At 39.6% G+C, this 25,369-nt stretch overlaps 1 protein-coding gene across 4 annotated transcripts in view; it reads left to right on the plus strand.

Annotated features, from left to right (window-relative positions):
* CLCN5 (chloride voltage-gated channel 5) overlaps positions 1 to 25,369 on the plus strand; it is a 168,453-nt gene that overhangs the window by 135,028 nt on the left and 8,056 nt on the right. For all 4 annotated transcript variants that reach the window (XM_050776878.1, XM_050776877.1, XM_050776876.1 and 1 more), the window contains 10 exons: positions 4,085 to 4,236; positions 6,732 to 6,831; positions 10,027 to 10,214; positions 14,815 to 14,937; positions 15,866 to 16,072; positions 20,180 to 20,260; positions 20,529 to 21,071; positions 22,873 to 23,059; positions 24,338 to 24,736; positions 24,892 to 25,108. In XM_050776878.1, the coding sequence (XP_050632835.1) occupies positions 4,085 to 4,236; positions 6,732 to 6,831; positions 10,027 to 10,214; positions 14,815 to 14,937; positions 15,866 to 16,072; positions 20,180 to 20,260; positions 20,529 to 21,071; positions 22,873 to 23,059; positions 24,338 to 24,736; positions 24,892 to 25,108 (2,197 nt within the window). The remainder of the gene's footprint in view (positions 1 to 4,084; positions 4,237 to 6,731; positions 6,832 to 10,026; positions 10,215 to 14,814; positions 14,938 to 15,865; positions 16,073 to 20,179; positions 20,261 to 20,528; positions 21,072 to 22,872; positions 23,060 to 24,337; positions 24,737 to 24,891; positions 25,109 to 25,369) is intronic.

The following is a 25,369-nucleotide window of genomic DNA, read 5'->3' on the forward strand; positions in this document are numbered from 1 at the left end:
CCACCAGCCCTCTAGTGCTCAAAGGAAGTAACTGTACATGGAATAAAAAAAAAAGTGCCTCCCTTGGAAGTGCTGATAAAGCATTTGAGAAACACATGAACTTTCATTAAAAGTTAATAACATGGCACCAGCCATGCAATCCATAGAACTATACATTTTTATGTATCAAAAAAGATAGTATCTTTGCTGAATTGACTGCTAAATACTATAGCTGCTAAAGTGTAAAATAATCTAACAGATAATGTAAATCATACTAGATAATACAAGTGAATTCTGTAGTGGTCTTCAGATACTGTTACAGGTAAAATTGTGTTTACAAATGAGCAACTTGGAAGGAGGCTTTAGAGGTTGGGCACATTACCCTCTTTGAGTGAGATAGACATACTTTTCTAAAAGTTTAATCAAATAAGACAGTCACAGTTGGGCCACAAATGGTTTTTGCTTTAAGAAGCAATGTAGCTCATGGCCACTTAATACAGTCAGTTGCCACTTCATTTTCAATCCTTCTCCTTAATTAATGCTAGATTAGTTCATCAAGTGGGTGAGATAATGTAACAATGATGAACTGAAAGCATACAGGTCTCATGCAATGCCTCACATTTCATAAAGTTTTGTTGTATTAACATTTCAGGGCATATCGAACCTTAAGAATTGATGCGAGTAATACCATTTCAAAGCTCTACACATAGGGTCCAATTATTACAGCACACTGTGACTGGGTTAATATTTAACAGTGGCTGTCCTTCACGTTCCCTTAGGGAATCCTCCCAGTTTAGGGAGTTGGGAGATAGCAGTTTTATTCTTCTTTACCGAACTGGCCTTATTGTGCAATTAATTAAGACCTGCTTTAAAATAGCCTTCACAACCCTTTAAAACCATGGAAACATCATAGTGAATTTATTGTCAGGCTAAAATAGCTACTTTCATCCAGGTTGGATTAATGAGTATCAGAGTTGTCGTTGCTTTCTGGGTAGAGCATTACTACTCAGAAACAACTCATTTTCTTGACTATACTCTGGGTTTTCAAAGTGATGAGGTGCTGTTAAAGAACCGACCTTGTATAGTAAGTTCACATGCAGTTCAGTTTTTCACATTTTTCTTTAATTATGACTTGTACATGAAGCATAAAACATGTGTACAGCTTAAAGAATAATTATTAAGTGAACGCTCAGATAAACCACCTCCCAGATCAAGAAAAATGACCAGCATTCCAGAAGCCCTGCCCTTGCCATGTGCCCCTCCCACACGGCAGTCCTCTACTCTGGATAGCTTCTGTCTTTACTTTTGCCATTTCCTTGCTTCTGTTTGAAATGTAATCACTTACGTTTGTATTCTAAAATGATATAACTTGCTTGTCTGTTTTTGAACTTAGAGGCATAGAATCGTAATGAATGTTATGTGCATTTTTGTGTCTGGTATCTTTCACTCAGCATTAGGTTTGTGAGACTTTACCCACATTGTTGCTATCCAGTGTATTTTTTAAAAAGCCTTTTTTATATTTGCTTTTCTCCCTTTTATACTTAGGACCCCTGTAACTCTAAATTCTTTTGGGTATTTCTACTTTGCCTTCTTGGACTTTCTGCTAAATGAAGATTAAGACTTGTCTGGACCCAGGTTTCCTGAGCTGACCCGACTGCCACCAGTTTGATGGCATTTGTTTAGATGAGACTACATCTTTAAGGCTTCTGTGCCTGGTTAAAAATCTTCCTTTCTCCCAGGCTGGTCCAAAGGTCTGGTCACGTGACTCCAGCAGTGACATCACATTCTGACCGCCAGGGAACACTGGTAGTTCTTTAGGTGGCGTTTGTTGCTGTGAAAGGCAGAGAATGCAGCAAGTGCCCTTCTAAAGCACTTCAGACTGGGGCTTCTTTTGTAACAGCTCCCCAACCTAAATGACCAAATGCGGGCTGCCAAGGTTATTTCTTCCTTGAGGCAGAAAAAAAGAAAACTGTGATTGAAGGTAAGCAGACTTGAGCCCGACCAAGGACTGAAGCATGCCCCCCGGGAGCAGGGGGTCTGGAGAATCGCACACAGTCTGTTGTAGGATTCTAATCACTGCCTGCTCTTTGAGAGGGGCCTGACAATTGCGTTTCTAAGGAAACCGGACTACAAAGGAGGAGGATGCGGTGCTCATGTTACCTAGTGATGTAATAGGATTCTTTCTTTCCTGCTAGAAGCTGTTGCAGATCTTCATTTTGCCTTAATATTCTTAAAGGTGGGGGCCTCATTTGATAGATAGTGTAACATTAGACAGCTATCAGATGATTTTTAAAATCAGTTTCACAAAATCCTGTTTTTCCCCTTCTGAAAGGAAAACTCTTAAACCAGAGCAAATTCAACTGGAGCATTAACCTGCCTTAAAAAGTAAATATCTGGTTGTTTGGTGTCCTGTGTTCATGTCAGCATGGGACTTGAGAATTGAAACAGCTTGCCCTCCCCCCACCTCCACACATACATACTTTATCCTCTTTCTGCGCTCATTTTCTAGCTGGCTTTTTCCCTCTAAGCTCTCAAGAAACACACCAGCTTTCATCTTTATCGGTATGACACTGACATGATAGGAAATGCTGGGCTGGTGATTCAGCAGCCATCCATTTTACAGTCAGGTACGAATGAAGATATGGAAAGGACTTTGGTTTGGGGTTTTAAGATTAACTTGCTCACCTTTTCCATTCCACGCCCACCCCACCCCCACCCTACAGATGATTTGGACTCTGCAGAGTTTTTTCTTTCAAGTATGCACCTTGCCTGTGAAAGGCGTGCTGACTTAAGTATTCAGAAGACTTACAATTGGTCAAACAATTGTAAGTACAGCTTGGGGTGTTCCTTCAAACTTTCCCCATAAGAATGCTAAAGTTGTCTGTTTGGAGTTTACAGTGAAGATGGGGATACAGATGGGAGAAGAGGGAGTCAGTTCAGGCCCACTTGGGCCTCCTCTGCAGAGGGATTCATTACCAAACAGTCTGGAGGAAGCCTTGTCCCTGCCAAGGTTGGTGCTGCAAATGTGAGCTTTGGCTGGGTGAATTAAATGATGACATTACTCTGCACTTTTCCCCAGTGTGCATTTGCATAGATTCCTCAGTACTGTTTTGTATTTTGTGTTTAATAGCAAAATCTTATTCCATCAGATGATGTTGCTGAAATATTTTGTCAAGTTTAAGCCTTGTGTGAGTATAGCTTGTGAGTTTAAAACTTTCTCCCCCATTCCCACCGTTCATCAAACAAATTTTGGTTCAGCTGATATTTACTGATTCTTGAATATGTGCTAGACACCGTAGAGAAGGGAACGATGAATCAGATATCGGGCTACCAGCAAAGAGCTTCTAGTCTAGAAAGGAAGATAAAGCATGCACAGAAGTAATTGTAATAAAAGTACCCAAAGCAAAGTAGATAAGGGACTATGGTGGGTGGGCAGGTGGATATGTTTCTTCCAGTTGAAGGATCAGAGAGGGACATTTAATCACTGAATCATGCACTGTTCTTTAAATCTCTGCTTGTAAATCTTAGACTGTGCTGACATACTTAGAGTTCCTACAAGCCTGTTACGTCAGAGATCAAGTCTTATACCTATTGAAGGGAAATTTGTACATTCCAGCGAACTTAACTTGTGAAGAGGCCCACATGCTTTATTTGGAGTCCCCAGTCAGGCAAAAACCACTTCATAGGATTGAATTATTGCCTTATAAATGTAAAATGGTTCTTGATGTGATATGGCTGCAAGTGCCTTTGACCCTTTTCGCTTCCTTCCATAAACTGAAATACCTAAGCTGCTCCAACCTCCTTTTTGTCTTTTGTTTCATAAATCCTTTCCCATTGCGCATCAACTCCTGTTGTTTCTCTCTTTGTACTGTCACTCTCATCTGTCGCTTTCCATTCACACTGCCTTTAGCCACTCATCATTTTGTGCCTACACCACAGAAATCTCTGAATGTAATGGATGTTCCTACCAGGTGACTGTATTTCTTTATCAACCCCAACTGTAGTCATCTGATAGTTTAAGGGCCTGCCTTTTGGAACCAAAAAGAACGTGTTAAAAATGTTAAGAGTTTCTGAAGTACTAATGTCTGTTTCTTGTTCAATACAGAGGACAAGTCGTACAATGGTGGAGGAATAGGTTATTCAAATAGGATCATGGACTTCTTGGAGGAGCCAATCCCTGGTGTAGGGACCTATGATGATTTCAATACAATTGACTGGGTGAGAGAGAAGTCTCGAGACCGGGATAGGCACCGAGAGGTAAGACAAAAGATGACACTTGGGTAAGTGTTAGGAAATACAGGGGAAGAAATTGAAGACACATATTCTTTCTATTCTTTCCTTTCTTCAGCCCTGGGTGTGACTGAATCTGGTTTCTGTTGGCAATATAGGGTTTCATTTTTAAATTTGTTTTTAAAGACAACTTGCACATAATATTTTTAATTACACTTTAAGTTCTAGGGTACATGTGCACAACGTGCAGGTTTGTTACATATGTATACATGTGCCATGTTGGTGCTTGCACATAATTTTTATCCTAAATTTTAAAAATTGTATTTAATGATTTATCTTCCTATAGTAAATAGTTGAAAAGGATCCTTACAGCAAAAAGGGATATAGATGCCTCTGAAGAGAGGTGAAAACAAACTTGGAGGAAGGTGGCAAAATAAATGTCAAAGATCTTCCTTTCCCATCTCATCTCTCTTTTATGGTTTTTTCCTTAATGCAGGATATTCATAACAAAGAAAAGTAAATGATTTTCTGTTAAAGGAATAAAAGAAAAAAAATCTCAGAGCCCTAGTGTTTACTGAGTTTACAAAGTAAACTCCTTGTGATTATTGCTCTTGTGCAACCATAAAACCAAAGTAAACTTATGCTTTCAACTCCAACAAAACCACAAGACCAGTTAAATTCAAATTGGGGACATTAACTTAATGTGATAGGTAATAGATGGTCTGCTATGGTACATAAGTACCTGCTATGGCACAGGTTCTTTTGAATTTAGCAAGAGGATTTCCCCACTTCTCTCTTTTTGAAGTACTGTGAAAACTTCTCAGAGAGACCTGCCAAGGTCATTTGCCTTTAACTTGTTGCTGTGTATCATTTAAATTAGGGAATCACAATTTCTGGTTTGTAGAAGGGCCACACGGAGAGCTTATTAAAAAAAATAGGTGTCCAACCCCAGAGATTCTCAGTAGGTGGTTCTCTGGTGAGTCACTTCTTCAACCCACAATAGATATTATTATTATTTTTTCTTTCTTACTATTTCTGCTTGGACTCCAGATTTGAAATGTGATTTTTTAAGCTGCCCCATTCTCTCCCAAGTTCATGATTTCCTCCTCTTAGAACCAAGCAAATGTCTTGAGTAGTCAGATGGAGATTGCCTTTCATTCTTAAGCCTTTCCAGCTCCTGACTGGTTTTCTCACGACCACCTGAACCCAGGAGTCTGGTTGTCCCAAGTATAGGTTTTGAGAAATTCCTTCTTAATCCTTGGATATTTGGTGATTCCACTGAGTTTTCTTGCCACAACTCGAAAAGTTGATCACTATAAAGCATTTCATGTTTTTCATAAGATTTCTGCCATTTGGGAACACATACACATATTCTTTTTATCGTTATGTATCAATTCATCAGGCAGGCTTTAGAATTTCTGCCATCTGTAATTTACCAGTTTGTCATCAGTTGCATATTCAACATATTATCCAGATTATGAGAGTCACCTGTGATATGACAAGTGCACACTTCCTTTTATATTAATGGTTGCATCTGAGGCAAATTATGCCAATTAGTAATCCAAAACCAGTTAAATTGTGTTTATCAAATAGCCCAAGGGAGCTTTTTTTTTTTTTTTTTTTTTTTTTTTTTTTTTTTTTTTTTTGCATTAACTGTTCATTATCAGAAGGGAAACAGTGTCACAGGGAAAAATGTAACTGTTCCTTTCCAGTACTGAAATTGGGAAACTTAGAGTCACAGGTCAAAACTATTTTAAAAAATGCTTTTGAAATTTTCAGAGTAATTGATTGTTTGTGACATTACTGTAGATGAGGTGGGGTAACTAAGTTGCCATTTCAAAGATAAGAAATAGAGGTACAGAGAAAGGGGAGGTACCAGTGACAAAACTGTCAGAATGTTGATTTTTAAAATGTAGGCCCTGAAGGGTTAAATTGTTAAGTCTAGGACTTAAAAGATAAAACTTTCTGCACCTCCTGATAGCCTTGATGTTACCAGCAGGTTTTTGATACATTGTTGCTATCACTTAGTATCTGTGACCACTGTACAATTAGAGGTTTGTGGGATTAAGTCTGGGAATTTGCCTGACCTGAACCACAGCCCCCAGGTATTAAGCCTCAATTTGTACTTTTATCACTCAAATAAGCCTGTGCTTGTTTATTATTTGAAAAACATTGAAACTATTTGCTGTGAGTCAAGAGATTGTCCTTGGAATATCTGATGTCCAGGACAGAAAGATACCACTGCAATAAGCAAAACAAGTTGATGCTGTAAGAAATGAGCAGCTTGGGCGGAAGCTCTGAATAAGGGTTTTGCGGGCATTACAATACTGTAGATGAAGGTGGGGTTTCAGTAAACCTCAAAAGTTGTTAGTGAAACTGGTTGAGCTAAAGATTATGTGAAAAGTAGCTCTAAATTGGTCTCTATTCTCCAGTGATTTGTCTTTGTGTTTCTTTGTTGAACAGTTTTTAAGCGAAAAAAGGGTGTGTGTAGAGTGTACCAATGTTTTCTCATTTTCCCCTAGATTACCAATAAAAGCAAAGAGTCAACATGGGCCTTAATTCACAGTGTGAGTGATGCTTTTTCCGGCTGGTTGTTGATGCTCCTTATTGGGCTTTTATCAGGTATGGTAAACTGTTAGTTTTCAAAACAAATCTCCTAAAATTGTGGTATGTCTCTCCCGTAAGTCCTGAGCTGAGTTCAGGTACTGTGTTTTCCTATTTTTCTACCTTAAATGAATTGCTGGTGAACCTTGTAGAAGCTCAATGTCCCCATCTGTAAAGGGTACTAATACCTGCAATTCTTACCTTAAATAAATGAGGAAATGCATTTAAATGTATTTTGTACACTATAAAATACTGTATCCATTTTAAGGTGATGTTAGCCCTTTGGTGCTTGTTTTGAGGAAGAGCCCTTCTGTTGGAGACAGTTTTTTTTTTTTTTTCTTAAATATATACTGCATGGGTTTTAGGAGATAAGATGTGGAAGAGGACTTCCTGAGACATTTTGTGGGTGTTTCTTAAACATCTACTCTCTCATTTGGTGATGCAGAAAAGCATGTAAGATATGGCTCATACTCCCAAGAAGCTTATGATCTCATTCTTTCATAGTGGCTGGGGGTGGAATGGTGCCACCTTGCCCTATAAACTCCATCAATCTCCCCCGCCACTCCAAATAATATACAGTCTCACTAAAAATGGTATAGTTGCTGTACAAATACAGCTTTCAACCAAGTTCCCAAGAAGGTTTCTCACCCAGTGGAGGAAGCAGAGGGCCAAGAACACTAGGTAGAGATGGTAAGAGGTGTGTCCTTATGGCATTAAAGGATAGGGCCTAGGCAAATCTGTAATCTTGAGCTGAAAGAGAAGTTAGGTGGAAACCTGGAGGTGGAAGGTATACAGTGGTAGTTAACAGCAAGTAGATGCTCTAGTTTTAGGCGCCTGGATTTGAATCCAAGCCCCACCACTTGATAGTTTTGTGGCTTTGAGCAAGTTTCTTAACCCCTGGAAGCCTTAGTTTACTGCTCTGTAAAATGGTGATAAAGTCCCTATGTTAGAAGTTTGCTGTGAGGATTAAATGAGATATAGCACATAATAGCACTTATTAAGCACAGCAGCCAGTTGTTAGTGTTGCTGCCGCTGCCGTTACCAAGAGAGAATAATTCATGAGCCATGAAGTAGAACGTGACTGTAGCAAATGAGGAATGGCTTATCTATAGCTGGGTTTTCAAAAATTGTGTAGGGCAGGGATTGGCAAACTTATGCTGTAAAGAAGCCAGATAGTAAATATTTTAGGATTTGTGAATCAAGTGTTCTCTGTAGCACCCACTCCATTCTGCTGATGTGGCATGAAAGCAGCCATAGACCATAGGTAAACAAACAAGCCTAGCTGTGACCAGAAAAACTTTATTTGCAAAAATAGGAGATAGGCAGGATTTGGCACTTGGGCTATAGTTTGCCAACCCATGGCCTGGGGTGTTAACTCTGCCCCTTCTGGCTCTTACAGGAGAGAGAACATGGTCTGGCTGTTTGGAGCTGCCTAATAATAGACTGGGTGGTCTGTAATGCTAAGTATTGCAGAGAGGCCGAGGAGAAGGAAGATGGCTGAGAAAAGATTATATGACCTAGCAGTTAGGAACACAGCAGTTGCCTTGAAAAGCCATCTCAGAAAAATATTAGGAGCTAAATCTATTCGGTTGGTGCAAAAGTAATTGCATTACTTTTAATGGCAAAAACCGCAATTGCTTTTGCACCAACCTAATAGATTTCAAGGGAAGGCAACCACTGTAGAAGTTTTGGTAGTCATAGGAGAGAGAGGAAAGGTAAAGGCTTGAAATGACAACAAGGACAAGGGACAGCATTTTATTCTTCAGGGTAGGGGAAACCTAATAAAATTTGTAACCAGAGAAGAAAGAACTGACTCTGGGGAGGAGGAGAGGTAGAAGGAGAAGACAGGATTGAGAGTACCAGTGTTAGGTGAAATAAGACATGCACACATGAAACAACCAGAGAATAAGCCAAACTGTATAACATCATGGTAATTTTCTGAATCCAGGCAGTAAGAGTTAGAAGGCAGAGAAGATTGTGGACCGGAGTGGCCAAGAGTAGGTGTCAAACAATGTGTTAGATTTGACTAGATTCTTCAAATATGTAAATAACCTGTGTTAATACTTTTAGCACCTACCAAAACATACACATGACATGGCCTCCCGCCTGTTGGAATGTAGGCATAATATCCTCAAACTTTTAATGTATTTCTTGTCACTAGGTGGTCAGTGAATATTTTTCTTTCCCTTGTACACACAGGGTATTTTGTTTTTAAGCATTGGAGAGCAACAATAGAAGCAGTGTGTCTGAATGCTGGAACAGTCTGGGAATTCAGAGACTGTGAATTTTATGATGGCTTTACTGTTTCCCTAAAGCATGATTCTGGGCCATTTAATTTCTTTATGCTAGAGTTTCTTCATCTGGATGACAGAAATGATGAGAAGGCCAGAATCTAAAGTACTATAACTGTCTTAACCCTATCAGTCTATTAGCCACAGTGCATAAGACCCCAGTTCACGATTCCGTTTCCTCATCATTTTCTTTGGTGAATGTTCTGTGTATAATACTGTTTGCTCTTTCTCAGTAAGAAAACTTCAGGATGTTCATGTCTTAGGTTCAGGAGGCTTCAACATGTCTATAGCTTCATCTCACCTTCCATGCACATCAGAGTTTGTGCTTTGATAAATTAAGCTCCTTTAGCCTAGAATGCCTTCCTGCCATTGCTCAAATTCCCTTGTCCATGGAGCACAATCCTGCTATCAGGGCTTAGCCCTTCTCCCCATAATCTTCGTCAGCTCTCCTCTCTAAGCAATCTCAAATAAACATCATAGAATATTCCTCAATGTTGGGCAATTCACATTTTCTGAATCTTGTATATATATATATAGGTGAGAATAAAAGAATCTTTAATAAACTTGACTCTTTATGGATCAGTATTCATAAAGTTGAAGTCAAAATAGTGTTTTTGTCTTCTTAGTTCCGCTTAAAGACAGGCCCACTAGCCCCTTGCTCCCACTCACCCATTTTGCTTTCCCTAAGTCCCTTCTATATAGAAATTCTACAGATGGCAATGTTTAGTGCAGAGATAATAAGTGAAAATCAAGCAAACACACAATGAGAAAGAGGTTACAGGTGGAATGGGGAAGTATGTGCTCATCTCTTGCTTTGATTCCTTTCCCCTCATTTTCTCTGACAAAGCTTATTCTGAGGACCAAAGAACAGTTTCTGAGATTCAGTTTAACTTTGGCCTTTCCCTCCCTCCCCACAAATCAGGTTCATTAGCTGGTTTGATAGACATCTCTGCTCATTGGATGACAGACTTAAAAGAAGGTATATGCACAGGGGGATTCTGGTTTAACCATGAACATTGTTGCTGGAACTCTGATCATGTCACCTTTGAAGAGAGAGACAAATGTCCAGAGTGGAATAGTTGGTCCCAGCTTATCATCAGCACAGATGAGGTAACGTGTAGTGATGTTTTATGAGCCATTGACTTTTATTCTTACATTTATTTTGTTTCTTATACTGTGCTCACAGCAATTGCGGAATCTTCCTTTATTTTCCTTTCCACAGAAAGGGGAACCAGTACCAGCTGCCTTTCTCTGTGGTTTAAGTGCAGCTCTATTTCCATCTCTGCTGATGTGTGGAGTCATTTGACGCTTATGTTTAAAATGGTTTTTTGTTAGCTTTAATAAGCCTGGTGTTTCTTCTTTGGTACTAGTACATAGTGTGACTGAATTTCTCTTTTTTTCTAATTATTTCAAAAGAAGTGTCAGAGGCAGCCAACGGGTGAGCTATAATTTCTAATGAAGGATGGAGTGGGTTAAAAATGTGTTTATGCATGTAGATACAAAAAGTGATTTTCCCTGAGCATTACATTAGAACATTGAAAAAAGTACAATGCATTCCATGTCAAAATAACAGAAACCCAGGAATAAAATTGCCTATCATCCCATTTTGTGATCAAATCAATATTTTAATTTGTCCTTGTCTTCTAGCACTTTTTTTTTTTTTTCTTGAGACGGGGTCTTTCCCTGTCACCCAGGCTGGAGTACAGTGACACGACCATAGCTCACTGCTATAGCCTCGACCTCCTAGCCTCAAGCAATGCTCCCACCAATCCTCCTCAGGAGTAGCTGGGACTAAAGGCGTGCACCAACACACCTAGATTATTTACTTACTTATTTATTTATTTATTTTGTAAAAATGGAGTCTTACTGTGTTGCCTAGGCTGGTCTCTTAACTCTTTGGCTCAAGTGACCCTCCTGCCTTGGCCTTCCAGAATGCTGAGATTACAGGCATGAGACACTGTGCTTGGCCTAGCATACATTTTTTGATGCTAAGGTAACTTTGCTTATTTTTCAGTTCCTTACCTTTCTTACACCACTCAGTTATATGTTTGATCTCTCCCACTGAAAACAAAAGCACACAAAGCAAAAAAACTCTCAGCTCCCAATTCCACCCTGACTTCTGCCAACAAAGACAGGTACCATCTTAGTTCACTACTCATCTATTTTGTTAGTCAGGGAAACAAGACTAGGATGTATATTTGTACTTTTAAACATTTATATTACCCACCTTGGTCTACAAACAATTTGAGGTGGCATGTGCACACACATACAGAAATACAAACAGTCCAGGGAAAAGGAAGATAAGAAAAGAATAAAGATAGAAATAGGAGTGTTTATATACATATATGACTATGCATATTGGCTTAGGTAAAGGGTTCAATAAAAGGGATAGATACATGCTGTATGTTTGAGAGGGTTTAGGTCTATGCTTCTCAAACTAGGGTAAGGTCAGCATGCCAGAGGGTAGGTGAAACCATAGGACAAACGTTATTTGCCTTCCTAGAGCATTACTTTTTCCTGAATATTTGGCATTTTTTTCAAAAATTATGTGTAGATAATCATTTAAAATGGAATGCAAAATGTCATACTTGTTAAGAAAAAAAAAAAAATCTTTCAGCTCTGCTCCCGGGTACCCTGTCCCATACTCTGATGCCTTTGTTTACTCTCTCCTAGATTAGGAGAACTTAGGTAGAAAAGTTTGAGAAGTCCTGTGACTTAGGGTGAGAGAGAGAGAGAGAGAGAGAGAGAGAGTATTTCCCTTGCTTTTGGGGGGATTCTTTTATTTTAAACATAATTGGCCAGGCATGGTGGTCTGTAATCCCAGCACTTTGGGAGGCCGAGGTGGGTGGATCACCTGAGGTCAAGAGTTTGAGACCAGCCTACCAACATGGTGAAACCCTGTCTCTACAAAAAAAAAAAAAAAAAAAAAAGTGTGTGTGTATGTGTGTATGTGTGTGTGTGTGTGTGTGTATATATATATATAGATGCCAGGTGTGGTGGTGAGCACCTGTAATCCCAGCTACTTGGGAGGCTGAGGAAGGAGAATCACTTGAACCTGGGAGGCAGAGGTTGCAATGAGCTGTGATTGCGCCACTGCACTCCAACCTGGGTGACAGAGTGAGACTCCAACTCAAAAAAAAAAAAAAAACCCTCTCCTCCAAGGACTGAGTGAGGTGTGCCTCATGCCTGGAATCCCAGCACTTTGGGAGGCTGAGGAGGGAGGATCCCTTGGGGCCAGGAGTTTGAGGCCAGCCTGGGCAATATAGCGAGACCCCTGTGTCTAAAAATTAAAAAACTGGGCATGGTAGCAACCACCTATAGTCCCAGCTACTCGGAAGGTGAGGTGGGAGGATTCCCTGAACTCAGGAGATCCAGGCTGTAATGAGCAATGATAGTGCCACTGCACTCCAGCCTGGGCAATGGAATGAGATCCTGTCACACACACACACATACACACACACACACACACACACACACACAAAAGTAATTACAGATTCATAGGAAGTTGCAAAACAGTGTACAAGGAGATCCTCAGTACCCTTCCCCCGAGCCTTCCCTCCCTCAGTGGCAACAGCTTGCATAACTGTAGTACCACAGCAAAACCAGGAAATTGACATAGGTACAATCCACAGGCTTTATTTCACCAGTTGTACACACATTGATTTATGTATGTATTTTTGTGTGTGTGTATGCACGCACACATGTAGTTCATTGCAATTTTATCCCATGTGGACATTTGTTTAACCACCACCACAGTCAAGATTTAGAACTGTTCTATCACTGCAGGGCTCCCTCATGCTGCCCCTTTATATGTGTGTAAGTGTTCCAACAGTTACTTTAAAATTGGAGCTTGAGATTTGCTCTGGTGACAAATTTCTCCAGCTCTTCTTTTTATGAATGAAATCCTTCCCTGGGGAAAGAGTCCTCTAGGTTTTGTTTTTTGTTTTATTTTGTTTTTTGAGACGGAGTCTCGCTCTGTCGCCCAGGCTCTAGAGTGCAGTGGCGCAATCTTGGCTCACTGCAAGCTCCGTCTCCCGGATTCACGCCATTCTCCTGCCTCAGCCTCCCGAGTAGCTGGGATTACAGGTGCCCGCCACCACGCCTGGCTAATTTTGTTGTATTTTTAGTAGAGACGGGGTTTCACCGTGTTAGCCAGGATGGTCTTGATCTCCTGACCTCGTGATCCACCTGCCTCGGCCTCCTCTAGGTTTTAAGAAGCCTTCTCCAAATGGCGGGAAATTGGTCTCCTGGTCTCTGCCTCTGGCCAGTTTGAGTTACTTTTCCTTTCACTCCTTTACCCTCTATGTTTCCTACCTCTGCAGTCTTCTTCCTCCTTAGCGACATTGGAAAGGCAAAGAAATAGCAATCATGTGTTCCTCTGAGGGCCTAAGATAATGGAAAACCTGTGTCAAATTTACAACTCAGAAAAATCCTGAGCATTCTGGTTCTCTTTGTCTAGGTCAGTGAGTTACTTTAATAGTGTTTTGAAAAGTCAAAAGTCCATTGAGTTTTGTATTTTATGTTAAGTTGAGTGAGTTGCAATTCCTAATATTTCTACCAGTAAGCATAACTTCCTAATCAAAATTGCTTTTTTTGTAAGACATGACTATTTGCAGGCCCTTTAATATGGATGAATCTTTCCTGCTGGTCAGAGCTAGATTTCTTTTGTGGCATGCTTTGTTTATCACAGGGGAATAGTCTCAAAAAGTATATTCTTTCCATTTTAAAAATAGTTGTTTCCATTTTATTTATTTGTATCTGGTATTGCCAGGGTCCAAAACTTTCTACTTATATGGTTGTTGCTGAGTCTGTGGTACTAAAATCTTCTTGAAGATGTAGTTATATGTGGACTGTATAAAAGAAAGTTGAGTAAACAGAACCAGAGAGCAGAATGGTGGTTACGTGGGGTATGGAGGAGGAGGAAATGGGGAGAAGTGAGCCAAAGGGTACAAATTTGCAGTAAGGTAGGGTGAATAAGTCTAGAGAGCTAATGTACAGTAGAATTAATAATGCTGTATAGTAGATTTTAGATGCTTTTACTGCACATACAAAGAAAGGTAACTATGGAAGGTGATATGCATGTAAGTTTATTTCAATGTAGTAACAATTTCACTATGTATGTATATAAAACATCATGTTGTACACCTTAAATACATACAATAAAAAATGTAAAAAAGTAAAGAAAAACCAAACACTCAAAATTTTGTTACTATAAACTATGAGAATTTGACACCAAGGTACGTAGCCAAAGGTGAATTTAGTGGAACTTTAGATCTGCTCTTCACTTGAAATGTGAAGCCAAGGTTCAGCCATTCCAAAAAAGGGGGAGGGGGTGCTCTTAAGACTCTTGGTAAAATGACATGGAATCATATATATTTGACTACAAAACCCATCAAAGCACTCATATAGAAAGAGAATTTTGTTTCAAGGTTTTCAGTTTGCTCTTTTCCTTGTTCATCCTTAGAATCCATGGTAAATTTCCTTTGGGTATAGCAAAGCATCTCATTTTCAGTACTAAGTGGCCTGACAGTGTTTCAGTAGTTGACAATTCAGAAAGAAACGTCTTGAACGATTTAATCTTGGTGGTGTTTTTTTTTTTTTTTTTTTTTTTTTTGGACTTTTTTTCCTGAAAAAAACATTACTCAGAAGAGCTGCATGTCTCACTGAAGCCGTCTAGGCTAAAACAAGCTTCTTTTTCCCCCTGTTCCAGGGAGCCTTTGCCTACATAGTCAATTATTTCATGTACGTCCTCTGGGCTCTCCTATTTGCCTTCCTTGCCGTATCTCTTGTCAAGGTGTTTGCGCCTTATGCCTGTGGCTCTGGAATCCCTGAGGTGAGTCTGTTAAAATGGTTTATAAATGGTTACAATATGAATACTTTTTGGTTAAAATCTCTTAATATGTATTCCAGCACATACCACAATTTGATGAATGTTAAACAGGATCGGATCCTGAGGCCATTTAAGGCCTAGGTCTTTCCACAAGTCCCTCTCAGCCTGGGCTACCTGGAAATTAAAGGGAGTTGATTCTTAGCCTCCTGAGGGTTCCTGTTGAGCCAGGCGCTGGAAAACCTCCCCTGTTCACTATCCAAAAAGCTTCCAGAGTATATCCCAAGATTCTGAAAAAACAGTGTTATTGTCAGCTTTTTCAGAGCAAAAGAAAGAAAATCATTTGGTACCTTTCCCACAGTATGATTTAGGCTACATGGGGTGGTTAAAACCCTGTTTCTAACTACTTTTGGCTTAGATTGCTTGACAGTGACTGAAGACACTGAGACTTAGATTACCAGGATGACTTTGCCCTTCCCCGTTTCCTGACCAGGTAATAAGTCACTTTTTTTTTTTTTTTTTTTTTTAAAGCCAGGGAATCAAGACTATACCTAACCTTTAAGGTTGTTTCAGGGACATTAGCCTTATCTTCTCAAAACATGCCTCTTGGGCTACCACGTTGTAACATGAGGCAAACACCTATCCCTCCCTCACCAGCTCCTCCTTCATATATGCACACTCTCATACTTACAATACATCCTTGTCCAACTATCACTCCCCTCCCCCTAAAAATAGGGAGAACATGAAAGCTTAAAGAAGAGTTCTTGCTTTCTTTGGCTCCTGGGCTCCCTTCCAAACAGGGATCACTGTAGGTCAAGCATTTATATGTCACTTGTTCCAAAGGTGCAGTTTCTATAATGAAGTCCAGATTTTTGCTTCTTAACCTTGTTGACTTCCTTAGTCTATATTCAATCTTTCTTTCTTTGACCTGCAGATAAAAACTATCTTGAGTGGTTTCATTATTAGGGGCTATTTGGGTAAGTGGACTCTGGTTATCAAAACCATCACCTTGGTGCTGGCAGTGTCGTCTGGCTTGAGCCTGGGCAAAGAGGGCCCTCTAGTGCACGTGGCTTGCTGCTGTGGGAACATCCTGTGCCACTGCTTCAACAAATACAGGAAGAATGAAGCCAAGCGCAGAGAGGTAATAATGAATGGCCTTAATAGTCTCTTTTTGGTTGTGACCATAAATGATACAGTCTTAGGGGGTGAGAATTTGAGGGTTCTACCAATGTTAATGCAAACACCCTTTGACCCAGCAATTCCACTTGTAGGAATTTATCCTACAGACATCCTAGCGTGTGTGTGCACAAAGGTGTATAAGGATAGTGCAGCATCTGTCAACATAGTAAAAAACTGAAGCAACAAAAATGTCCGTCAACAGGGAACTGATCTAATAAATACTATTCTGTTCATACTGTAGAATACTTTGCAACCATTAAATGAGACAACCTTATATATATAGACTTGGAATTCTGGCTATGAAACACCATTAGATTTTAAAAGCCAGTTTCTGAATAATGTATATAATATAATTCATATTTTTTTAAAGTGTACATGCACTTATTGATAGAAAATGTCTGGAAAGTGGCTTTACCCCAAACTGGTTTTACTTTTTTTTTTTTTTTTTTTTTTTTTTTTGAGACAGGGTCTCACTCTGTCACCCAGACTGCAGTGCAGTGGCATGATCATGGCTCACTGCAGCCTCGACCTCCCTGGGCTCAGATGATCCTCCCACCTCAGCCTCCCAAGTAGCTGAAACTACAGGCACACACCACCATACCCAGCTAATTTTTGTATTTTTTGTAGAGACGGGGTTTCACTATGTTGCCCAGGCTGGTCTCGAACTCCTGCGCTTAAGCAATCCTCCTGCCTCAGTCTCCCAAAGTGCTGGGATTACAGGCATGAGACACCATGCCTGGCCTATGCCAAACTGTTAAAAATGTTTATCTATGGTGAGTGGGAGAGTGAGGGGTAATGAAGGAGAAGTAAGAATTTTAACTTTTTATTGTATATAATTGTATTCAAGTATATATTGCTTCTCTTACAAAATAAGTAACAGAAAGAATAGATTTTAAAAGAAGTTGTTTATTGCTATGGAATAGTACATATAAGTGCAGTGTATGTTTCAGATGTCGGATTTTTCACTTTCTATTTCTAGCTAACATTATACTTGAATTAGTTTCTCTCTGTATTGGACCTCTCTCTACCTTTTGTTTCAGCCCAGCTAAATTAGTCCCACCACGGCAACTCTGTAGTGGTTGTCATGTTTATTCAGTTGTTAATGTATGCTGTTTTGAGGAGGAAGGACTTTTTTTAAAAAAATGTTCCAAGTCATTGGTTTACTTTTTTCTTGCTATAATTAAGGGCCTAAGAAAATAATGGCTCTTGCTTTATTTTCTTTGAATTACAAAGAAGTCATATATGGAATGGGTCAAGATCAAGGTCATTTCATTTAAAAGGATTTTTCACAAAACAGGAACCTAATGATTTCTTATGAAAACCAAAAAAAAAAAAAAATTAACCACAAGACCCAGAAGGAAACTCAAAGATACTGAGATTTCAAATACAGAATAAATTTTGATGGTTCAGTTCAAGGGAGAAAGGTCCTGGCACAATTAGAAAAGAGAGGAAAGCTAGCAGAAGAGAAGATGGGGAAATATAAATAGATTGTTTAACTAACTGTCATGCAGTAGAGGGACTTAAAGGCAGTGTTAAATTGGTGAGATTGTTAAATGGGAATGATGTTCAACAGAAGGGAAGAGTTGAAAAAACATTTTTTTTTTAGAAAGGTTTTATTAGAACAGTTATGAAATTTGAATGAGATTTATAGATCATATAACAGTTATTAGTGTAAATTTCCTATTTTGATCATTGAACTGTGATTATGGAGGAGACTGTCTTTGCTTTTAGGACAAAAAAGCATTTATATCCTAAATGCACTGAAACATTTCAAGGTACATGAGCCTTATATGTGCAACTGACTTTTCTGAGTGAAATTCCAATTCTTCAGAAAAAAATAGAGAATCATAAAACAAATGCAGTAATAGTAGCAATTACAGAATCTACATGAAGATATGTAGGAATTCTTTGTGCTGTTCTATCACCTTTTCTGTGTTTGAAATTTTTAAAGAAAATATTATAATGGTTAACAGTGAAGTGGTGATTGTTGCTGGTTTTGCATGGATGAAGGTGAGTTTGAAACTACAGATTGCTGGGGACTTTCATTCTAAAAATTGACATTTTTGTTCAAATGGTTTCTAATAAAATAAGAGGGGAATTTGATTTGGCTGTTTCTCTACACAGACGCCATATATTTCTCCAGCTAGGCTCATATGAATATAGTCATGTCTCAATGACAGGGATACGTTATGAGAAATGCATTGTTAGGAGATTTCCTCACTATGCAAGCATTATAAATTGGACTTACAGAAACTTAGATGGTCTAGCCTACTACACACCTAGGCTTTTATAGCCTATGGCTCTTAGGCTACAAACATGTACAGTATGTGACTATACTGAATACTGTGAGCAATTGTAACACAATGGTAAATATTTGTGCATCTAAACATAGAAAAAGTGCAGTAAAAATATAATTTTATGGGGCCACCGTGTTGTATGTGGTCCATCATTGACTGAAACATTGTTATGTGGTGCATGACAGTATTTGAATCTTTTTTTTTTTTTTTTTTTTTTTTTTTGAGACAAGGTCTCAGTCTGTTGGCCAGGCTGGAATGCAGTAGTGTGATCTCAGTTCACTGCAACCTCCATCACCTGGGCTTGAGCAATTCTCCCATCTCAGCCTCTCAAGTAGCTAAGACTACAGGCACATACCATTATACCCAGCTAAGTTTTAGAATTTTTTTGTAGAGACTGGGTTTTGCCACGTTGCCCAGGCTAGTGTTGAATTCCTGGGCTCAAGTGATCCTCGTGCCTCAGCTTCCTAAAGTGCCGGGATTACAGGCATGAGCCACCACAACCGGCTAGTATTTGAATCTTAAATTTACTTTCTAGTACTTATTTAGACTTTCCAGTTATTTTTTCCTGTTGCTTTCATCAGCAGTGGCAACCTTTTTTGTCTTATGGCCTTGTCAAAGTGGGCAGATGGTTGAGAGTAAAACAGACTTGAGAAAGAAGGGTGTAGACAGACTCTACTCTGCAATATAAAATTAAAGCAAACTAGCCACCCCTATTTTTTCTTTCTCTTAATTCATCCTAAATGTAGTCACCGAACTCCCCCTTCTCGAGTTGCATGTTGGCTGTCCTCATCTTAAATGAAAGCCATTGTAGCTAGGAATTTCAAAGCCCTTACAGCTAGCACCAGAGACTTCACTCTTTCCTTCCCATCATTTTCCTGAGCCATCCTACTCTCCCAGATAATCCAGTATGCTTATTTTGCCAAGGACCTTTTCATTCTTCAAAACTCATAATTTTGTTCAACTTTCTTTAAAATATTTCTTCTTCAAATCATCTTTCTCCATAGCAACCAGAATCCAATGAAAGGACTTGGTCCATCTGTTAATTTTGGTTTGTTTGCCATTACTAGTGTTTGTCATGTACATTTTACATGTACACACACACCTACACAGAGGTGGAGGTCTCTAAGTATCACTATTCTCTTTCTTTATCACTTTTTCCCTTTGGCTCCTTCTTCCTCTCCCACTCTCTCCTAGTCCCTTTCCTTGCCATATCTTAAGTCTTCTCTTAAAAACCTAGTCACCTCCCTATTTCTGTGTCCACAGGTTATTAGGCATGGAGTAGGACACAGGGTATGGGAGACTCTAAATACCTATTGCATGAATTCTTGCAGCTGCTGAATAACTGTGAACCAATTGTGACTTCAGTTTTATGTCATTAGCGCCTTCTTGAACATCTCATTTAAAAAGCATTCCTTTACAAAGTGCTATATAAATACATCACTGTAAGTACATCATTTAGATGGTGAACAAATAGGTCTAGAAACTCAAATGCAGTTACTGAATTGGGAGTATGGAAGATGGGGGGCATAGTTTAGCATAAAGCACATGGCTAAATGAATTACAAAGGAAAGGTCCTCTTACCTGGTCAAGCATGTGAACTATGCATGTGTATTCAAAATTCAGCATACAGTGTTTGAATTTTGTTTTTGATGATATGGAGCATATGAAGGTATTTTTAAAAGTTCAGTAACTACTAACATTTCTTCTAAAAATGTGATTGAGTGGAGGAAAGCAGCATTATTCTATCACTAATTTTGAGTTTTGGATTGTAGGTCTTGTCGGCTGCAGCAGCAGCTGGTGTATCTGTAGCCTTTGGAGCACCTATAGGTGGAGTATTATTCAGCCTTGAAGAGGTAACAACTTTTCATTGTACAGCATGTGCATGTTTTTGTGTCAGGAACTTTGTACACTGCAGCGCAATAATTTTGTACATAATGTACAATATCTGTGTATATCCCAGTCCCTGAGTACTCTCCCCAGCTTGGTGCTTTACCATGTGACTAGAAATCCAATGGGCAGTTTTCATCCATGAGTTGACTCTAATGTCTGCAGCACAGCTTTTCACCTGAAACAGTTTCTATGTATTGACTTGAGTTTGCTTTCTCACCTTCTTTCTTCTAGGTCAGCTACTATTTTCCCCTCAAAACATTGTGGCGTTCATTCTTTGCTGCCTTGGTGGCAGCATTCACTCTACGCTCCATCAATCCATTTGGGAATAGCCGCCTGGTACTATTTTATGTGGAGTTTCACACCCCATGGCATCTCTTTGAGCTCGTACCATTCATTCTGCTGGGCATATTTGGTGGTCTGTGGGGAGCGCTGTTTATCCGCACAAACATTGCCTGGTGTCGGAAACGAAAGACCACCCAGTTGGGCAAGTATCCTGTCATAGAAGTACTCGTTGTGACAGCCATCACTGCCATCCTGGCTTTCCCCAATGAATACACTCGGATGAGCACAAGTGAGCTCATTTCTGAGCTGTTTAATGACTGTGGCCTTCTGGACTCCTCCAAGCTCTGTGATTATGAGAACCGTTTCAACACAAGCAAGGGGGGTGAACTGCCTGACAGACCAGCTGGCGTGGGAGTCTACAGTGCAATGTGGCAGCTGGCTTTAACACTCATACTGAAAATTGTCATTACTATATTCACCTTTGGCATGAAGGTGAGGAATTCTTTTGGGACTCAGTGGCTGCATGCGTGGCTGTGGGTTTTGGAGGGCAGAGCTCAGGTATCATACAATCCTGATAGCTCATATGGTGCTTTCAAATCCCCCTCACATTATTCCCCCACCCCTAAAGCCTCTTTTACCCCACATGTTCTCATAATTTGCTATACAGTTGTACCTCTCTCTCAAATTGTCTAAGCCTTAAGCTATCCAAATGCCAGCCTCAGTGATGAAATTTTAGGAAGAATATTTTCTCCTTTTCTGTGGAAAACATATTTTGCCACTCAAAAACGATGGTGAGGTATTTATTCCAGTACATTTTATATTAAAATGATATCTGGCCAGCACAGTGTTACTCCTTATAGGGTGGCTTGAAGCAGAGAAGTTGCTGGGATTCGACCATTTTGACTGCTAAAATGGCAATTTCCTGTGGTTCAACCCAATATATAGCTAAATATAGTTTTTACAGTTGGTATCAATGTTCAATTGTCAAGAAGTGGGATCCACTTCACAAGTTATCCTTAGTTAATATTTAAGCTATCAAAAGTGGACATCAGGCTGGCATGTTTTACTTTCAGTACCTGTTACTATTTCCATGTTTCAGAAGAAGCCAGAAAAGAAAATTTGTTGAAGTATTTTCCTCCTCCTTTCTAGGTTTTTGTTTGTTTGTTTCTTTTCTTTAGCACCCTAACTACCAAGTTACTTTCCTCTATTCTCTAGAGAAATGGAGATTCAAGCCAGAAGAGATAGCAACTCAGTTTAGGCATTACTGTAATCTCTAAGATGACGCCATCCATCCCCTCAATACGGGGAAGGGATGGAGACCCTGGGAAGTTTTGCAGTGCTTCTTCAGTTAATTTTCACCTCATGCCTGCATTCTTTCACTTAAAGGGAATTTGTAAGCCATCAGAACACCAGATTCAAATGCATTCAAAAATCAAACACAGGCTGTTTAAAAAGAATCTGCTGTTTTGGTTGTCCTTATCATCATTTCCCTCTCTCAGTACAGAATATTAAGAATTTACTATAGTATACTATAGTATAGGAGTCAAGAAAAACAGTAGGGAGATAGATGAGCTTTCCTTTTTTGGTTAATCATGTAGCCATAGTCATGATCTCATTAAAACTTTTTGATTGTTTAATCTTTCTTGATATTGTTACAAAATAGACTGAAACTTCATGTGCTATATCCTTTTTGTGTGAGCAATGGGCTAAGATTCAATATATGAGCATGGTTATGAGCATTCCATTTAAATCCCAGCACCAGTCTTCACTAAATCTTGACCTTGGGTGGGCTACTTAACCTCTCTGAACCTTAGATTCTTTGGCATTTGGGAATAATAATACCTGCCTCCTGGGGTTATAAAGAACCCATGAATCTTGCATGTAGAGCATCCAGCATAGAACATGGTAGGTACTCAATAAACGGTAGTCATTGTTGATAAGAATTCAAAATTGGTGGAAATGTCTGCATATATGAGAAACTCCATCTATTTTCCTTTTTCTTTGGGAAAGGCCTAATTTCTGCCTCCAGTTCTGTGTTGGTCTGGAGACTTCAGGCTCTTGCCTGATGGACCCCGAATCAGGGTAAGCTTCTTTGCAGTCGTCCTTGCCTGCACGTCCCAGAGAACCTCTAGTCCCTGTAGTGTTACACAAATCTTTACAGCCACTTGCTAGCATAGTGCATAGTTAAATTGTCAATGGCCTGTTTGCTTTGCAGAGGGTCAGTCCTCCAGCCCTTGCCATGTGCCAAGCAATCATCATTTCTCACTAACCATCTATTGCTTTCTCTTCGCAGATCCCTTCTGGCCTCTTTATCCCTAGCATGGCTGTTGGTGCTATAGCAGGTCGACTTCTAGGAGTAGGAATGGAACAACTGGCCTATTACCACCAGGAATGGACCATCTTCAATAGCTGGTGTAGTCAGGGAGCTGATTGCATCACCCCCGGCCTTTATGCAATGGTTGGGGCTGCAGCCTGCTTAGGTGAGTAGTGTTTGCATTAATTTCAAAGAAGTTGCTACCCAGGTGACATACAACAGAAGAGTTTATTAAACACAATTGACTGTAGGAAAATTTAAATGCCCATCACTTTCCAGTTAAGTTTGCCATTTTCCAAGCACATTAAGAAAGCATCTGATATACAGATGAGGAAACTAAAAAAAATAAAAAATAAAAATCATAATCATAATAAAAAAAGGGAATTCTACTCTCTCATACTGGGGAAATAATCAGAAATTTGGACAAAGATATCTGCACAAGAATATGTATCATAGTATAAGAGCAAAAAATTACAATCAACCTAAATTTGCACATGAAGGACTGGTTAAATGAATTATGGTACATCCATATGATGTTATACAATGCAGCCTTTAAATATGATGTTAATATGTTTAACATCTTAAAATATAATGTAAATATGTTTAACATCTTAAAATATGATGATATATAAATTTGTAATAATATGCAAAATGTTCCCAACATAAAGTAGAGGGGGAAACATGGCAGAAAATTAAACATATAATGTGAGCTCACTTATTTAAAAACGTATGTTTTTTGCATAGAAAAAAACGTGAAAAAGTCATTCAAAATTTTTACTCTGCTTATTTATCAGCAGTGAGCTAATAAGATAGTGACTTTCTTTTATATTTTCTGGATTTTCCACAGTGGGCATGTATTTTCTAATTAGGGAAAAGAAGCAACAGAAAAATGAAAGAACAAAGAAACAAGAAGGCATCTTGGACTGGACATAGTAGCTCACACATGTAATCCTAGCTACTTAGGAAGCAGAGGTGGAAGGATCGCTTGAGGTTAGGAGATTGAGACCAGCCTGGGCAACATAGTGAAACCCCAACTCTACAAAAAATAAAAAGTTAATTAGGTGTGGTGGCATGTGTCTGTAGTCTCAGCTACTCAGGAGGTTGAGGTGGGAGGATCACTTAAGCCTGGGAGATGGAGGTTGCAATTAATAGTGATAACGCCGGTGCACTCTAGCCTGGGTGACAGAGCACAAAACCTGTCTCGAAAAAAGAAAGAGGAAAAAAGAAAAAAGAAAAAGGAAAAACAGAAGGCTTCTTGTAGATGTTATTTTGAGAACTCTGAATCGTGTCCATTGTAACCTTGCTTTCTTGCGATCTCTGGAGTCTGCACAGTTGTAGGTGAGACCTCGTTATTTCTGGTAGGTCAGCTTTTCCTGGAAAGGCCCATAATTGTAAGAATCCTGTATTTTGCCTGCCTGAGTAGACTGTGTCTATTTCTTTGCAGGTGGGGTGACTCGAATGACTGTGTCTCTTGTTGTCATAATGTTTGAACTGACTGGTGGCTTAGAATACATCGTGCCTCTGATGGCTGCAGCCATGACAAGCAAGTGGGTGGCAGATGCTCTTGGGCGGGAGGGCATCTATGATGCCCACATCCGTCTCAATGGATACCCCTTTCTTGAAGCCAAAGAAGAGTTTGCTCATAAGACCCTGGCAATGGATGTGATGAAACCCCGGAGAAATGATCCTTTGTTGACTGTCCTTACTCAGGACAGTATGACTGTGGAGGATGTAGAGACCATAATCAGTGAAACCACTTACAGTGGCTTCCCAGTGGTGGTATCCCGGGAGTCCCAAAGACTTGTGGGCTTTGTCCTCCGAAGAGATCTCATTATTTCAATTGGTAAGGATTTCAGAAAGGGGATAGTGGAATCCACTGTGGAACTCAATAAGTATGCATGAAATGGGGGAAGACAGGGAAGAGGGGACTGGTTAGGAGCCAGAAGGATAGAACTAGCACGTCCATCTTCAATTTACTTTTTCTTTCTGTTTGAATAGAAAATGCTCGAAAGAAACAGGACGGGGTTGTTAGCACTTCCATCATTTATTTTACGGAGCATTCTCCTCCATTGCCACCATACACTCCACCCACTCTAAAGCTTCGGAACATCCTGGATCTCAGCCCCTTCACTGTGACTGACCTTACACCCATGGAGATCGTAGTGGATATTTTCCGAAAGCTGGGACTGCGGCAGTGCCTGGTTACACACAACGGGTAAGAAGTCTTGAGTGAAGGCAAATTGGATTGTGGGAGAAAAGAGAATGCAGAGAGAGAAAGAAGTAGAATCCAGTTTAAATGAACATTAGTAGCACTTTTAGGACTTTTTGAAGCTCTGAGATGAAAGTGGGTAGGTTTTCAAAATCATAATTAGTGTAAAAGGAGTCTGGGAAAGAACATGTGTTTGAGAGATATGAACTGCTGGTTGCATCTTATAAATAACTCAGTTCCTCCCTGACAAAGGAAACAGCTGTGTTT

Source organism: Macaca thibetana, chromosome X (genome assembly GCF_024542745.1).
Source record: "Macaca thibetana thibetana isolate TM-01 chromosome X, ASM2454274v1, whole genome shotgun sequence".
Classification (NCBI taxonomy): Eukaryota; Metazoa; Chordata; class Mammalia; order Primates; family Cercopithecidae; genus Macaca; species Macaca thibetana.